Source organism: Myripristis murdjan, chromosome 24, assembly GCF_902150065.1.
Source record: "Myripristis murdjan chromosome 24, fMyrMur1.1, whole genome shotgun sequence".
Lineage (NCBI taxonomy): Eukaryota > Metazoa > Chordata > Actinopteri > Holocentriformes > Holocentridae > Myripristis > Myripristis murdjan.
The window spans coordinates 15,057,382-15,076,480 of NC_044003.1; the positions used below are offsets into that span (position 1 = coordinate 15,057,382).

At 42.7% G+C, this 19,099-nt stretch overlaps 1 protein-coding gene across 1 annotated transcript; it reads right to left on the reverse strand.

Annotated features, from left to right (window-relative positions):
• Positions 1-976: 976 nt before the first annotated feature.
• On the reverse strand, positions 977-17,310 carry gareml (GRB2 associated, regulator of MAPK1-like). The gene is made up of 7 exons (XM_030047409.1): positions 17,199-17,310; positions 13,554-13,694; positions 8,529-8,659; positions 6,741-6,906; positions 4,923-5,773; positions 2,351-2,520; positions 977-1,638 (listed from the first exon to the last, which is right to left on the reverse strand). Exons 1-7 carry the CDS (start codon positions 17,308-17,310, stop codon positions 1,038-1,040), a joined length of 2,172 nt encoding a protein of 723 aa, XP_029903269.1. The 3' UTR covers positions 977-1,037.
• Between the last annotated feature and the right edge of the window lie 1,789 nt (positions 17,311-19,099).

Here is a 19,099-nt window from a genome sequence, read left to right on the forward strand (position 1 = left end):
AAAGGGGCAATATGATTTTTACTGTCCTATACCTTAAAATAGTCATAATATGGTAGATTGATCATTACCATTACCAATGACAATTACTTTGATTTCAAACCCACTCTCAACTAGAAAGCCTTGTTCTGCAGCCAAAAGAGCAAATGAGAAAGCAGGATTATGACTGCAGTTTTTTACATGGTGATGTATTCCCTCTCCACTAGATGGTTCTGTTACCTGGCTTACCTATCCCATTTCTATTGCAAAAATGTGACTTTATTATTTGTGTGTTCTTTTGTGTAAGCTCTGTCAGTGTTGCATCAATTCTTACTGGTTGGCAGTGGGTGTATAATGATCACAGATTACTTATTATCCCTTTAATCACAGCAGCTCCTCTTCAACACATGTTGTGCTGACAGAAACACAAGATAGCAAACAACAGTGAGATGTTTCATTTGTTTCTAATGCTTTAACATGTCTAACAGTTGTGTTGTGACAGTATTTTTAATTACATCAAGAATGTATTTCCATGATAAATGAAACTAATACATTTCACATGGGATTTGGAGGAATGTGCTTTGTACAGGGCAAAGAACAAACTTCCTATAGATTCAGTATCTAACTCATGTGAAGAGCCTACCATAGGCAAATATGAATCCAAGTAATGCTTGAAATCCTTTAATTACTTTGTAGCATGTGAGATGTGTTGTTGCTGACTGTCTGTCCCACAGACAAGTTGAAATAGGGCACATCCTTGAGAGTATGACTCTCTGTTGTAGCCATTTGTTAGTAACCTAGTCCCAGTCTTTGATTCTGACAGGAAACAGGCAGTCTGTCAGTGCAGTCAGAAAGACGCCTGGCATGGATGCCAGTCTAGGGTCAGTTCCACAGTTTGACCACAGGGGGGCATAGTTTCCCTCTATAGAGCCTCTGCTTCAGTTTCTGAGGTTCAGCAGATGGCTGATCTTAGTGGAAGGCACATTCAGGTCGGCTCAGTAGCCAATAGGCGCAGGCACATTATCAGGATGGACAACTGTGTGTGTGTGTGTGTGTGTGTGTTAGATTTTGGGCCTCCAGCCCTGTATGAACTGTGTGATCTTGGTGACGTGCAGTCGGCTCAGGTGGAAGTCATGTGACAGGATGTCCTCAGTCAGCTGCACTAGGAGGCTTCCATCGATTCGCTCCCTCTGGAACACACCCACCGCCGCCTCCGACAGCCCAATGAACCGCAGGCAGGCCGAAACTTCCTCCAGAGACAGCGCAGAGAGGTCGGCAGGAGGGCGCCAGGTGGGGTCAGTAGGCAGGGCCAATCCTTCAATGATCCCTGTGGAAGTCCCACCCCCTTCCGCACCTCGGGAGGAATCTGTTGTGGTATTAGAGGAGGGCTCGGGAGAAGGGCAAGGGGATTGACGGTTGAAGGGGTTCAGTGCCCCAAAGGGAGCAAATCGGCTCTGAGGGGGAGGCCTCAGTCGAGGACCAGAGGTGTAGGAGTCTGCCCATGGCTCCGCCCACGTGGCCTGTGCTGGCTGAGGATTGGCTGTACTGTCTCCAATGAGGGCAGGGACTTGCTCAGGACTGGAATGGGCAGGGTTAGGTGCGGGACAGTCAGCCCAGGAGCAGGGGTAACAGTAGAGGGAAGTGTCTGGAGAGGGTGAGCAGCTAGCACAGAGAACAAGGAAGTTACATTACTATCCAAAATTATATTCATATCAACCAACAAGACTCAAAATCCCACTAGTATATCAGTCAAGCCCTAATTATTCTACATATCTATTATGCTACAATGACAAAATAATCACAGAATGAAATTAGCTTGGCATTTATTATGAGGTAAAGCTTACGAGGTATACATAAATTATAACTGTAGGAGTTTAATCTCAAACAAAGACAAGGTGAATCTCTGCCCCTTCTCAAGGTTAAAGTTTCAAACATTAATATCGTCGTCAAATCAACTGTGATACCGATGAATAATTGTTAACAAACAAGACCATGGTCGTGATGACTGGTAGTCACTTATACCGACAATATTGTCAGTGTTAAAGTTTTCTCAAAATTAAGATCACAATTTTCCATAAACACTTTTGCTTCTCGTTGCAAGGAGGATGTTACTACTTGTGTCCCTCCCAGGCATCATTCACTTTAAAGTCAACAGCAGCCCGTAGTATATGAGTTTGCCCTAAAGCAATCCTGCTTCCCCACCATATCTGACCCCGTGGCACACAAGGCAAAATGCAGTGTCGAGGCTGTTAGACGCTGCCAATCTTGTCAGTGATCTCTCATTTGTTTTTGGTAACTACGAATGTCTCAAAACGAAAGCAGAAATGATTTATTGATGTTAACATATGTTTTGGGTAAAATATTAATACTGTACCTGTCCTGCAGTCCAGAGGAGTAGAAGGAGAGGTTCGGTCTGGGGGAGGTGGAGGTCTTGGGGAAGCGAGGAGGGACAGGTGGGCTGGGGGCTGGGCTGGAGATGGAGCCTCCTTTAGAGCAGCGAGGGGGGACGGGAGGGGCGATCAAGAAGCGACATTCCTCTCTCACCTACAAATACACACACACATGGTTTTTCAATGACTTAACATGGTATGAGATGAACAGATAAACAAAGAAATGAATAAATGAAACTCAGCAGAGGGAATACCTCTGGTCCAGAATCTGTACTAAAAGAGCACAGCCAGAGGAGGGTATGACTGTGTGACTGTCGACCAACTTGTTGGAAGCTACACACTGAGAGGACATCCCACAAGGCTCACTTTGGAGAAATTGCCAAAAAAAAAAAAAAAAAAAAAAAGTGTGAGAAGTTTATATCTTGTTCCTTGCCTAAGACAAACCTTGCATCACAGTTTTGTGGTGTTGCACTAATCTGTTGGGAAATTCTGTGACTCTTTGTGGGATTCCACACACTGTCACGCCCTCTTTTGACTGAACAGCCTGAAAACTCGATCAGGTATTCTGTGGCCCAGGACATACCTGGTCAAAGTTTAGTGATTGTGTGTGAATCTATTCAGATCTTATGAGTCTTACTGTAATATGAAACACCCACCACAACGCCCCCTTTCGGCCAATGGTTAGCTACTACTTCCTTGGCTCCAGACCAGCCTTCCCACCAAATTTGGTGGAAATTCGAGTATCTGTTTGGAAGTTATGCCACTGTGTGCTGAATGGATGAACGGATGCAGACAGATTTTTAGACCACCCACTCTGATTTCATCGGGCGGGGGGAGGGGGGGGGGGGGGGGGGCAATGAGACGTGAGGAGGAGAAAGTTCACTCTTCTAACTTGGCTTCTCAAGAGGTTTTAGAGGAATACGTGTGTCTGCTGGCTCATTTCTATGTTCTGGTTGGGTAAATGTCAAACTTGATGACCTTTGGACATCAAACACACTTCTTCACAAACTCACAAGCTCTTGACACACACACACACACACACACACACACACACACGCATGTACACATTTCTTGGCAGGCTAAATATCAGGGGATGAAGAGCACTGTGTGTGACAGGGTATAATTCAGCTGAACTGCTGACATCGACACCCACATGCCCTCTCTCTCTAGCCCTGCTTGCTGTCACCACGTCTAAAGACAAACTAAAATAAACAAAACAACCACATGATTTCACCCATCTAAACACAAAGTACAGAGTAGCAGCCACGCACAGTACATCACTGCAGCCACACAGTATTATAGTGGTAATTCACACTTTGATATACATAAACATTAGTTTTGCAGTTACTCTATCTGATTACTATAATCCGACAGCAATTCAACCAATATCCAGTTCATAAAACTTTTACATTAAAAACTTGTTGATTTCTCTTTCCTGGGAAAAATCCTCTGGTGCACCGGAAGTTATATGTTTTGTGCTTCTGGCAACAACATTTTCTTTTAGAATAAAGTGAAGAAGAACTGGGTGTGTAGCATGAAATACTGCATTGCATTTTGAATTACATAACACCAAAAAAAAGGTGCCAGCAATGTTATGTCCAGCACAGAGATACTGGCCTCACCAAACACACCTGTCATTCTCAGTGGCTGTGGGCAAACTAGAGGTGTTGAGTGGGGCATCAAACTGTTTTCAGCTTAGACCTCTGCTAGGGATGAGAAATATAACAATATTATATCAATATCATGATGTGAGAATAGAATATTGTGATATGGCATAAGAGCTGTCTTTTTCTAGTTTTAAAGGTTGCATTACAGAAAAGGGATACAGTTTACTTGTTTTCCTGTCGTAGCTGTTATTATTTGTTTCTACCTGCTTTGCCATCATATCTAAATTTCTAAGCACTGTTCATCAAAAATCTCATTGTGCAAATATTTAGTGAAAGCACCAGTGGTCATATTTGAAATATTGTCACAATATCAACATCACAGTGTTCAGGCAAAAATATTGTGATATTTGATTTTTTTTCCATGTTGCCAAGCCCTACTCAATTTCAGAGCACCAAAGTGGGGAAAATACAGTGTCCATTAACTGGAGGAGAAACTATCTGATCTTCTTTTTGTCCTCCTGTGCTGATGCTTCCAAATTCCCATGTGTAGTGTGTGTAGTGTGCACTAGAAGCCTAGTAATGTCTGTCCAGGGCTTAAGACTGTACAAGCATATCACTACACTATGGAAGCACAACTTTGTACCACTCATTGAAATGCCACAAGGAATTACATGTTTACCTGCACTCTTAATGACATGTTCATGTGCTGTGTGCACAGGCCTGTAAGTGTGTGGCAGCAATTCCTGGAAGTAACTGTGTATGTGTGTGTGTGTGAGTGTGTGTGTCTGTGTTTGAGGTCAGTGAGGTTTAAAAGCTGTAATGTATGAATAATTCAAACCAGGTTTTCTCAATTGTAACAACCGGATGCTGCCTTGGACAGATAAGAAGGAAGTGAAAGAGAGACAAAAAAAAAGAGAGAGAACACAAGAGAGAAACCAGTGAAACTCACAGCATCTGATTTTGGGGGTACAGGTGGTGGGGTGGACACTCTTGTCACCATGGTGCCAAGGGAACCATCCAATGAGGAGGAGGAATGGAAGGAGATGAGGTTTGGCTCCTTCCCCAGGCCCTCTGCATTCTGATTGGTCCAGAGCTCTTCGTAAGGAATTTCCTCACTGGTCCTCATATCAGCCTCGGGCCACTCAGGAGTCACATACTCTCTCTCCTCGCCGGGCCCCTCCCCTAGCCGCTCCCCCAGTGAGTCCCTGCAGCGCTGTGACAGGCTATCTGTAACCCCGCCCCCATAGCCACACAATGAAAGGCGCTGCAGTGCTGGCGCCAAAGAATCCTGACCCGACACACACATGCGGGAGCGTCGTGGGCTCACACACTCCTCCGTTACACACTCCAGCTCGGGCCGGGTTTCCCTAACGGCACGGGAGTAGGCATCAGGGTCGAAGGCGTGACGGAGCAGCAGGTTCTCCAGCGCCGCCGTGTGGACGGACGCCTCAGCCACGCTGAAGCGGGGCATGCAGCGCAGCAGCAGAAAGTGAGAGGGCGAGACTTCCTGTCGGCGAAGTACCAAGCACAGCACCACCGTCTTGCTGACGATGTTGAGGAGTTTGTACCGGTGGCCTTCCCGTACCGCGTGCCGGTCATAGGGATTACGTGGTGGCCTCGACGGCACTGACACGTTGACGGGGAGGCGAACCCTCTCGATGATGCTGCGCACTGTGTGCTCGGCTCCCAGCATGCCCTGCTCCAAAGGGGAGCGTGTGCAGAAGCGTCCACGACAGGCAAAGGGCAGGCTGACACTCTGATTGGTACGATGGTTCATACACACCAGGCAGGGAGTTTTACCTGAGGACAGAGAAAAGAACAGGAGACAGATTAGCCAGGAGCTGAGAGTACCAAATATCCTGCTTAAGGAAAAATACCGCTACTCTGCAAAAATTTTACTGATGAGCTAGCACGAGTCATCACAGTCTGACAGCTCATGATGAGTTTACCTCAGCCATTTGAATGAATGAATAATTAAGTTATCTATAAAGAAAATGAATGGGATGTTTAAACTCTATAGCAATTCACTCAAGTCTCAGCAACAAAATGGGTACATTCAAAGCAGAGATATACCATGATTGTCAAAGGGCTATGTTTGCATTCGGTATTCTGGCTCACACAAGATACTGGTTCTCATCTCTTCACTATCTCTTTATCCACATACACAATAGTAAGTCTTTCTAGTTACAAAAACGGTAAGTGATGCTAGTCCCATATGATCTATGGGATCTATGAGTTTACAGCAGTTGGAGCAGTGTATTTGAACACTGGACAGTTTACTTCTTTAGTTTGGTTTATTTGCCCGGGTGAGAACGATGCCATTTGAACTTGAGCGGCACCAAATAACCACAAGACACCTGAAAATGTGGATCCAGTCTCAGGAGAACTGAAATGTGCTTTATTAGGAATGAAAGCCTAACTATGAACTAAGTACACAAAGTGTCCCTAAAACAGATGGGTTCACGGGCAAAAGAATGCAGGTGTTGACATCTAACAGCAAACAGAGCCATGGGCAAACATCAGGTCATGATGATAATGGTGAAATTCTTTGGTACCTGCAAATCGTTTTAACTGTTATGACCACCAGAGAAGGTAATTATGGCAAGGGTGAAGAATGAAGTCATTTATGCTTTGCTTTGTTACAGGGGCAGGAAACAGATTAACAGAGCCAGAGCCAGGTAACATCAGGTTACCTGGCAGTGCACAAGCTACATCCCTCGTAGAATATTAGTGTGCATGTAAACATAGACACTTAAAAGGTCCATACTTCGAGGTGTCTTTCCTAGGCGTCTCAGGAGCGCACTAAGTCCTGTCTTTTCCTTAGATGGTGTGGCACAGAGAAGCTCCGCCTTTCCCATTAGTGACAGCTCATCTCCTGCCTGCAGAGTGAAGCTGTAGGGCTCACTGTCCTCGCTGAACTCTCCTGACACCACCTGAAACCCACACATTTACACATAAACACAACATACACCACATACTGTACATGTTGATATTGTATGACAGCAAAGATAACAGATAAAGCATGGATACTCGAGGGACCATGAGAGTTCAAGTATCCAGTCTACATTTTCTTTTTAGAAATGGAGGGCTTATGAGCATGTCCAGTGGGGGGTTTTGCCAGGGTCACTGCTGAGAGCCATCCTGACCTCATAAAACTGCATGAGAGTTGTGTCAGCATTCTCGCCACTAAGGCAAACTCGTTTCCAGTGGGTCCTGGACTCTGCAAAGGCTATGCTTTGTCACCAGTTCTGTCCATGATATTTATGGACAGGATTTCAAAGCGCTTTTGAGAATTGGAGGGTGTCCAGTACAGTGACATCAGGGTTGCCTCTCTGCTTTTTGCAGATGATGTGGTCCTTTTTGCTTCACCAAGTTGTGAACGCCAACTTGCACTGGGGCATTTGCAGCCACATGTGAAGCGGTCAGGATGAGGGTGAGCACCTCCGAGTCCGAGACCATGGCTCTCTGTAGGAAAAAGGGGGTTTACTCCCTCCGATTTGGGAGCTAGATACTGCCCCAAGTGGAGAAGTTCAAGTATATCAGTGTCTTGTTCATGAGTGAGGATACAGTGGAGTGGGATATTGACAGGTGGATTTGTACAACATCCACTGCTTTGCAGCCTTTGTACTGGACAGTTGTGGTGAAGAAGGAGCTGAACCTGAAGGCAGAGTTCTCAATTTAGTGGTCAGTCTATGTTCCAGCCCTCACCTATGGTCACAAGCTTTGGGTAGTGACCAAACCCAGCCCAGTCATTATTCACATGATGACTGGGCTTACTCTACAGGATACTGTGAGGAGCTCAGGCCTTGGGGAGGAGTTCAGAGAACAGCCATTGCTCCTCCATGTTGAAAAAAAAATATGAATCGATGACCAAGCTTTCTACTTTGGGGGAACAAAGTTGGTATTATTTTTTAAATAACACATTAGAACATATTTTTTATCATAAAGCTTTGCTGTGGAAGGAATATAAATGTCCTGTTTGAAGGCAACAAACAATCTGGTAACTTTGGCATGTATTCATTTTGTCCTTGTTGCCTTGTTTGTTTTTACTGTTTTGCCTCATTGTTGTTCGCGTTTTATATGTCTATGTGATTTGTGAAACATTTTATCACTTTTATAAAGTGCAACATAAATTCAAAAATTATTATATTATTATTGTTAAACCACTAGTCATCACATCATCAAACCAAATCATCTTACCAGGATCTCAAAAAATGCATGGTTTCTTATTGGTGATCATGTATTTTGGACATTTTACAGTTCATTATGAGTCACTTGTCTTGGTCCCAGTTTTGACACATGTTGCATGGGTGTCAGCAAGTCCATTCCTGATCTTGTAATTTTTCTTGCAGAGCACAGATCAAGCAATAAATTGCCACCTATGTATTTGGAGGCCGCAGCAGGAGATCATTCAGGACCGATGTGCCCTCTAATTTGGTAATCTCAATAATCTCATAATTTACCTGGTTTGAAAGTTTTGGTGGCAGATGATATTAGCTGCCACCAACCAGGAAAACCAGGAAGAGAAACTATAGCAAAGTGATGATGCGCTAACCTTGACGCTGAAAGTGATGGTTTCCATGACAAACACTCGATCAGGGAAGACTCCAGCAACTTCCTCCACACTGGAGAAATACTGGACTGGATCCCTGACGTCCCTGTCTTCATCCAATAGCTTGAACCTCCCTGCAGAGAGGACGAGGAGGGAGGAGGAGGAAGGAGAATGAGAAGATAGAGGGATTTGGAGGAAGGAGGAGGAGGAAAGAGAGAGAAAGGAGAGGTTAAAAGTTATTTTCTAAAAGTTTTTTGCAAGTTGTTGTTTCTTTGTTTCTTTCTTCCTTTGTCTACAACCTTACTTCAGAAACACCCATACACACACACTCACACAAACACACATGCACACATACACACACATACACACACACACACACACACACACACACACACTCATAGTCATTCACACACATTCTCAGTTAGACACTGTTTGGACAAGAAGAATACAGAGACACCTCCGTGACCTGTGACCTGGCTCTCTCTTAGCCAATCAACAGCCTACAGGGTTGGCATGGCAACCAATAAAGGACCCCCATTCTCACGCAGAGCAGAGACACATCACCATGGAGACACTCACACATACACTCACACACAACTGTGTCCCTGCTTCACTCTCTTTCCCTCGCTCATCCCCCCTCCATCTGTAAATCTTCCACACTCTGGCACTTTCTCTCTCTCTCTCTCTCTCTCTCTCGCTCTCTCTCGCTCTCTCTCTCTACCTCTAGTATTCTGGATAAGGAAGCGAGGTAGAAACATTCAATCACTGTATCCATGACTGTTTTTTTTTTTTTGTACTTTTGAACAAAATGATGAAAATGGTTCTATGTAGTACATAGAAAATGGTTCTATGTAGTGCTGTAAAGAACCATTTTCAGACTGAATGAAGTCGTCCAAATGAGCAGTATTGAAAGAACACTGGATTCATAACTCTGATGAACCTTTTTTTTTTTTTTTTATAAATCAGATGGTTCTTTGAGTCAGTGTATGTGTGTATGTGGGTGTGTGTGAGAGAGAGAGTGAAAGAGAGTGAGAGAGAGAGAGCGGAAAGTTTTTTTGTCTGGGAGGCAGAGCAGAATAACAAGCACCTCCAGACCAGCAATATCCAGGCCCCTCCTCCTCACCATCACCTCTCTCTCTCTCTCTCTCTCTCTCTCTCTCTCTCTCTCTCTTTCCTTCTCCACCCAACTTTCAATGCAAACAGAGCTTCAGCCCTCCAAACAATACCAGCAAGTCCAACTTCTCATCAGAACCCGCCCTCCTGTCTAAGAAAAAAAAAAGGTGACAAAGTGAGGATGAGCTTGAAATGAAACAGGGTTTACCACTAAAACAAACTGTGAGAGAAAACCCCAGCCCTGTCCTGCAAAGTGTTATTTAAGTTCTACAGTCATCAGGCTAGTAATTGGCTCCAAATGTTGCCAATGCTTCCTTCAAAATACAAGAGAACAGATAAATTACACCAACTGTCTTAGTGCGATTGCTTGGTGAGAATTTTTTCAGGTAATAATAACAGAATCATAAGGAGGCTTCAGAGCCTGTTTTCCACACACAAGGCTCAGGGTGATAGTTCTACATTGCAAGGGTACTTGAGGCGCCACTCGCTTCCGTGTGAGCTATTCATGTCAGGGGATCATTCAGCTTTTCGGTCCTCTCACCCTTCAGTCATCCTCGCCTCTCACTGTGGAGGGGAGAGGTGATGGAGAGAGGAGGATTCAGAGACGGTGAGAGGATGAGAAGCAGGGAACATCCTGTTGTTCATCCCCGGGGGGAAACCTATATAGCTCTCCTCCTTAGCTTAGCCTATTTAGACTTCCTGTATGAAGTCATCACACAGACATTAGCTCATCGCTGATGGCCTTGGATGCAAACACTCACCTGTCATCTTTAAAGAGACAAAAGGTCATCTTAAAAGTTATCAGTAAAAATGCATGATTAATCTACAAAGATTCAGATGTAAACTCTATTGATAATTTGGTCTGCACGAGGCTGGACTCAGCTTTATTTATCAGCTTGCTGATAAATACTGAAAACTGTGCTATTATTGAAGGGATCTAAACCCAGTTAAAAAAAAAAAAAAAGAGAGATTTTTAGTAGGCTATTATTATTAGGTACTATCTTCATTAACCACCATTTGAGTGTTCCTGAATGTCAATAAATGTAATCAAATGGAGTTTAGGGGCTATATTTTCTACAGTAATCCATTCCAGGAGGGCTGAGTTGGCATTACTTCCCCTTGTAAGGTAACAATATTATCTCAACCCTGGTAAGAACAACCAACCATCCAGCAATGCAGAAAATATCTCACTTGAAATACTTCAAATACAGACTTGAAATAGATAAACGGATTACTAGCATTGCAACAATATGTTAGTAAATGTTTTTATAACTAACACTGCTGTAAAGCACACTTGCTAAAAAATGTACTGGAGTTAATGTGAGAAAGTCCTCTAAAGATTAAGCTTCATATTAGACTCAAGTGCTTTGCTTGTTATTGCTTCTTCAGTTATAATGTGAGATTGGTAAAATAACAGCACAGAATCGGCATGCACAGTATAGAAAGTTTAGTTGAAGAGTTGGTCAAATGGAGGTGGGAGGAATAAAAACCGAGGTGGTGTTCTGATTGGATTGCTCGGCTCTGACATGTGAAAGAAGCTTTTAATCCCTGGCAGAACTGCTGGTTTGACTCAGGAGAAATCAACAGACAGACCTCTCTACACCGAAACAACTTCAGGTTCTCACAGTTTTGTGATTCTTATGTAATATTTTGACCAGATTCCACACAAGTAAGCATGAAGGCTCTGTTTCACTAAGACAATTGTCGTGCAGCAACACTCCTAGTAGTCTATCTACCCCTGTAACACTCATCTTTTCAACAAACACCTCACACCTTCCATGCCTCCTTCTCTATCCCTCTAATTGCATCTGATTGTGCTGTTATATTGTACACTTTTCCCTACACTGCTTTCAATTCTTCACCTACTCCATCTCTGTTATATATAAATATTTGAGGGATAGAAATATTTATGACAGCTCTCTGAACACTTTGAGTTTTGCAATCCTTACTCCTTGCTCCTTGTAATATTGCCAATCTAAGAATCAAACTTATTGCACTGATACACAGCCTCGGTCACTCCGGATAAATGCGTCAGCCAAATACCTAAAATGCAAAATGCTGAAATGCCCAAAATGACAATGATCTCAACATTTTAATACAACCCCCCTCCCCTCATGTCCATTCATTGTTCCGACAGGGAGCCACAGAGGCGGCAGCAGGGTGAGGTGACATCAGCACTCCATCAGAGGAGGAAGCAGTGGAGAGGAGGCATTAAGATCCAGTTACACCGCGAATAATGTGACTGGCCAGACACTCACAACAATGGGAATGTGGAGATGAGCTGCAGTGAGGTAATACTGACCAGACTCATTGAGCAGGAAGACGACACGTCAGAGGGTGTGAGTCGGGTAAGGTCATGCACAGCAGGCAGGGTGCCACACTGTAGTGAGTGTGACTCTGAACTGTGCACCATGGTTCAAATAATATTGGATTTCAAGGCCAATACTTACATGGATGTTTCTGTGTTGAAGCTGGCATCTGCTGATATTATGTGTGGATATACAGTATCATTACAATAACTTAAAATTTGCACAATTTCATGCTAAATTTTTTCTTTTTGCTTTCCTCATAACCTTTTGCCCAGTTGGTAGATGGGAACTGGGGGTGGCTATGTCACTCCACCCATCCAGTCAGCACTTTACTCTAAGGGAATATACCCTGGAATCTATATTGTCATGAATATAGGAAGCATATCCATGCTCCACAGAGGATGAATCCTATCATTTTTGGTGACCTCATGACCAAAGGGCAAACAGGGTAAGACAAAAAGGCATAACTCGGGTCAAAAGGATTGAGAGGTTATGTCTTCAACAAGTTAGCTGCTGCTCATGTAATAAGCTGATGTTAGCTCTTCATACTGTGGGCAGAACTCAGTTATTATGACAAATAAATCCATCCCTTTCATGACAGTTTTGCACCCAAACATTTACTACCTTGGCTGCTCAAGTACCATAGGCCTCCATTATCAAATCGGCCTCATGTACTTTTATTGGTTGCAAAAAAAAAAAAAAAAAAAATAGGTCCAACCAAATTAAGTTTCGGTGTCGAGGAATCCTCTTGCTTTTTTTCTCTTTCTGTCATGATTTCTCAGTATCTCAAAATCCATTGTGCCAGTTGCCATGAAATCTGGACAGCACACTGATGTTACCCAAAGGATGAGCCCTGTCAAAACTGGTAACCTCATGACCTTTCCTGCAGCACCACCTCCCAGGCCAAAATGTGTACACCCCATTCTGTCATTAATTATATTCCCGCAACTTGCACCAAGCCAGCGGGGAACCAGTAGTGGTGGCCCTTGTTTCTTGCTAATAACACAGCATTTCAAATGATATGGGACACAAAGACTCTCTAGTACAACCAAAATGATTTTAATTCTTTTAGGATAAGTACCTCCTTAAAGCATCAATGGTAGGGAAACTAAGATATTTTACCCCTTTAAATAAATAATTATTTTACCCCCCAAAAATTAAAATACATCTAATGTCCAAGGAAAATCAAATTTCAGTGCAGGTTTTCCTAGTTGTGGTCAAGGAGGAACTGTCATTATATCAGAGATGAGCAATGTGGCTAGACAATATCTAATAATGATATTTAATTAAAAAAAAAAAAGCCAGTATCTGTGCTGCCCATTTAACCCTACAGTGTATACTGTACATACATAACACACATATGTGTTTGTGTAGGAGTAGCCATGTTTACGCTCTTGAAAAGACATATGTTTGACCTCAAGAAAAGGACAACTGGAAAAGTTTGACCTTGTGAGAAACATGTGGTCGTATTCATGGGGGAAATAGATATTTTTAGGGTACTGATAAAATGTTTGGCTGTTCAGCAACTTTCTTCCACACTTGTGAAGAAAAGCATAGTGTGTGTGTGTGTGTGTGTGTGTGTGTGTGTGTGTGTGTGTGTTTTCACCCTGGTATTGCAGAGGGATGTCTATCTTGGGCCCGATGACGTAGTGTCCCTCCTCTAAGCTGTGGGCCGTCACTGTGGTCCACTGGCGACAGGAGTGCAGCAGCACCACATCGTCCTCCAACAGGCCCTCCACACACTCACCTGAAACACACACACACACACAGAGAGAGCACACATAACACATGTAAACACACAGAAATGGATTATGTTCAAGCAATTATAGTCCACTGGTTGAGCGACGATAAAACAACAGGCTCTATTTATAAGGTTGCACTTAACTCAGCAATGGAAAACAATGATACAAACCTTACACACACACACACACACACACACACACACACACAAAATAAATAAATAAAAAATACAGACATTCAGTGCTCAGTGTCTGTAATTACTGCTGCCATCAGTGATGATTCTCCACCTCTAACCTACTCATCAGGTCCCCACAATGAGGCAACCTCCTATTATACAGATACCCCTGACAGACACACACACACATACACACACACACACACCAACACACAGCTCTTCAGCTTTAACTAGAGCCATCATGTAGCAGAGCATCATTGATTTCTGCTGAGAGCACAATGGTACAATTCAATCACATAACACACACAGCTCACTCTCTCTGTGTTTCTAACACACACACGCACACACATGCACACACAGTCATATTAACATACACATTTTTTTCATGTGTCTGATAGACAGCTGGTTCTCTCAAGTCATTTAGTTTAACCAATGCATTGGTGGACAAGGCAAGGATGAATGGTTGAGAAAACACATATGAAGAGTGTTATGTTCAAGACTAATTAAAATGAATGATCATTAAAGGGGCTCCAATGGCTTTTGGGAGTTTGGCAAGAGGATTGGCAACAAAATAATCTGTGTGTCCGTTTCCACTGTGCTTACTATTGCTTTTGCATACAATGTGCCTGGGCTTCACAGTTATTGGTTTATTACATTTCCCAGAATGCACTGCAGCAGCCCCCAGAGAACAGGCATGGACTTGTTGCAATCGGCTGTGGGTTACATTCTGCATGTGGGTGGATAGAGCAATAAAGCTTCAGATGCGTTTATCTGTGTATATATTTTCCATGGGATGTGAACTTTTATGGGCCGCTTTTGCAAGTTCAGTTTATCTTTTACTATTTTTATGTAAAGCAAGTTTCCTTGTGTATGATTTGTGCTCTACTAATAAAACTTGACTGAACCCACCATTTATTAGTGGTTAATTTGGCACCATGCAGGCTAAGTGTGTGTGTGTGTGTGTGTTTGTGGTGGTGGGTGGGGGGTTGCGTTTGCATTTACGCTGTACTGAGCAGACAGGCCCAGCAATCTGCAGTCCTTCGATATAGATCCGTTATTGTCATTACGATTACTATAATTATTGTTGTTGTTATTATTATTAACAGTTATTAACAGAACTGTTGTTGTTATAATAATAAATAACAATTTATTTGCATAGCGCTTTTCTTGGTCACACCTCACAGTAAAAAGAGATAAGATTACATGAAAAAAACTGTAGTTATATATATATATATATATATATATATATATTTTTTTAATCATCATCATCATTATTAATATTAAATTGAGACGAGAAAAACTTCAATAAAACGCTGACTTCGAGGCCCACTGTAAATAAATGACCACCATCTGGGTTGGCTGCCTGTGCAAACAACCAGTCCACTGTGGGGTAACCAGAGTCCAGTTAATAAACTACTCTCTCTCTCTCTCTCTCTCTCTCTCCTTCCCACATGCACACGTACGCAGCAGAGTGTGGTGCGTAATTTGGTCCATGGACCATGACCAAGAGTCCCGGGTGCGCGCTTCTGTGTCCACGAAGCAAAGTTGGAGGTTTCGTCGTCGCCGCTCGTTAGTATTCACCACGTTCACCGACAGATTACAGCATTTACATATGAAAAGAATTGAGCAGCACTTCAGCAGCACAACAGACACTTTGTGGCTATCCGGGCAGTGCTGGACTGCTACAACTTTGGCCATGACACCCCACTCCCTCCCAAAGACCTCAAATCTGGTTAGAGAAAGAATCACTTGGGCAACAATAAATAAATGAAACACATGTAAAAGTGCAATATAGCCTAAATGAACTGAAAATGAATTAGAGACAATTTCATGTGATGAAATAAATCAAAGGTCAGAAGATGCTTTGGTTGTCAAAGTTTCTGGGGCCAGAATGTTGGTTTTAAGCTGGGGAGAGAGCAGAAATACTGCGTAAGAAGTTGCGTAAACTACCACAGAGAGAGCAAGAGCAATACCGGAAGTACGGAGATTTACCTTATAAAATAAAAGGGCAGGAATTCAAGGACATTAGTAAGCATATCAATACATCAGTCAGTGACAAACATGTAAGATTGCTCTGACTTGTAATTGAAGCCTAGCGCTCCACTGGGCACCTTTGGTGAGATTCTCCCAGGTTTACTCAAAACTGGATTAGCAATCCAAGATACATGACAAGTGAAAATCAAATGCACACTTGGAGACCAATTCTTATAGCAAATTACAACTTACAATCGTGATTATTAATGTGTAGCAAGTAAATGCAAAAATAAAATGCAACAAGACGAGGGTGTACAAACCCTTTAGGAACAAATGTGTCATCAAACGTGTCATTGATACAGGCTAAGATGGATGTAATTTTGTAATTTCCATCCTCTGAGTCTCTAAGTCTTTCCATCCTCTGAACTTAGAAATAGATTGAATGGATGCAATCAAATATCCATGATTTTGACACAGATGGCAAGTACAATAGATGTTATACTTCCTCACAGATAACATGTAATGTGGATATGAAATTAATATTGCACTAAGGAAGATTTTAAAGTTAGAAGCACATATCTTATAAGCTTTAAGTTGAGCTGCATCAGAGAAAAGTGTCCCATCAGCTTTACCTGCAGTTTAACCGAATTAATATTTCTTGCCAAGCATGGTCGCTACTAGGAAGCCTTCTCAGCACAAAATGAAGTGGTGAGGCAAAAATTCAGCTGAAAAATACAAACTGACCCTTTAATAGCAGGAATCTCTGTCCAGATAAAGCTGGACTCACCAACTTTATACCTTTAGTCTGTCACTCTCTGGTACAAAACAAAGAATGAGAGGCAAAAGTTTATTCTATTTTGCTTTAAAAAAAAAAAACCAAAACATATATATATATAGATATATATATATATATCCTCATATATATATATATATATATATATATATCTATATATATATATACACACACACACACACTAAATTATACTAAATTAAGCTATTATTTAGAAAGGCTTTACCGGAAGTCAGGCTTGTTATGCTGCTAGCTTGATGCTGGTAGACTACGCTGGAGATTCCTCCTTTAAAAAAAACAATTTAGGTTTGACTTTCACACTTTCTATCATTAAAAAAAAAAAACTAACAAACAAACAGTGGGCCGTCGTCGACAACGGTTTTGTTTTGGCAGTTTTTATCGAACAGTGTTATTTTACATTTCTGCTTTTCGTGAAACCGGTGTTATGAAGCCCCCCGGAGATGAAAGGGGCGTTAAAATAGCAGTTGTCACGGGGCAATAAGTGTCCTAAAAGTTTGTTAAGGTCGGGTTAAGGTTGTTAGAAACCGTGGGAAAGCTTCATTCATTCCTACCGTGAGCCAGACGGACCAGTGTGGGCAGACGGAACTTGCTGACCACCGCGTCTAACGGCAGCGCCAACGGACTCCAAGCGATCTCCGACAGGCTCGCCGACAACTTCTCCATCCTCCCGGGTCATCACGGAGATGATGATGATGATGATGATGATGATGATGGTGATGATGGTAATAATGATGATGATGGTGCTGATGATGGGGTGCAGAAGGATGTGGGTGAAGGTGGTGGTATGATGGCAAAGAGTTTCGCCATGTTTGAATAAGGGCAGCGCAGTCACAGTCGGTGCGCGCGGGGCTCAGCACGCGGGGGCGAAGGGAGGGAGTCCTCTCTCTCTCTCTCTCTCTCTCTCTCTCTCTCTCTCTCTCTCCCTCTCCCTCTCTTTCCCTCCCATTCAGTTGCCATCTCTCTCTCTTAGCCCTACAAGTGTCTCTTGGTGACATTACCGACGCAGAAGAACAGTGATTTCCAACAGAGAGACATGCATGCATGTTTGAACTCTCTGATTTCACTGGGGAAAAAAAAAAAAAAACAGGTGGATTCAGTTTTGGGGGGCACATTTTCAATTAAAACTACCACTAACAAACACTGTTGCATAGCCCAGTGTTAGGGTGGAAGTGCAGATTGACCGCAAAGGAGGCCATATTCAGAGTGAAACTCATCCCCTTTAATCCAGCTTCGGAACAGGGCATTGTCTGTTTATGTTTGGATGCTTTGGCACATTCACTGCAACTGGACAAGACAGTAAACAAAGAGACATTTAAACATGTCTCAGTGAAGGAGCTTTCTCTGGAGGCAGAGATTACCTTATTGGTTGAGTTTAACTTCAATGGGCGGAGCCAAAGGACCAATATTTCTTCTGAGTGCAGCATTAGGTGACAGGAAGACTTGGAATTGCAAGGAACTGAGGTGAAAATATAAATAAAAAGTATAAATGGCTATGGCATCTTTTCTAGTCACTCCTCACTGTGGCATTTGTCCATTTGAAAGGTCAGTAGAGGGTAACTTGTTAGCTTGCACACCTTGTCTGAAACTAGAAGGTCTTAGCATGACTTTTTCTGAAGTGGGCAGAGAAAGCATTACACTTTATGACAACTCAAGCTCTTTTCACTGAACTTGAGTCAAATGTTTACACAGCCATTTTATGGCTGCGCTCGCTGAGGTTACCTCAACTAGTGAGGTTATTTCTGCTTCCAGAGAAGCTCTGTCTCTGAGAAATGTATGTAGAACTAAAACAATCTACTCAGGGGTCCCTATAAACATATAAGGACGTGTTGAAAAAAGATACAACCATCCTGAAAGTAATGGATGTTTAGAGGCCCCCCCTCTTCGAGACCATATTCATAAGGCTCTTGTTTCGCTGGCACCGGGCTCCAGTCCACATTTAACTTGTGGAGTGCAAGCCAGGGGGCTCTCAAAATAATTTCTCTCAACACTGGGTTTGAACAGTTCAATCTACCGCCATGAGCTGCACTAACCAGAAGAGTAATAGCCTTAAGGGTCATGTGAACTGAGCGAAACTAATCTCTCCAAGTCACCTATAAACAGACAAGCCTGAAAACTTTCTGAACTATTACACATTTTCCACTTGTTAACAGTGCAGTTTGAGCCCTCAAGTTCAGTGTAAACATGAACAAAAACTCACTGTTTCATTGTGAAAACAACAAAGATTTTGTGTTTTCTCATGTCTTCTATTTCATATATATTAAACCAATCAGCCTTATCCTTACTGGCATGTACAGGAAGTGGCAGTCAACATATTTTTGGCTCCTCATCCATCACTAAACCTCTAGACAGCGCTGTGGTCAGTTCATTCACAGTGACATGAACTACAATGTAAAAACAAACTGATTGATTTGCTATTGATATTAAACATTATGCAAGGTGAGCATTCATACAG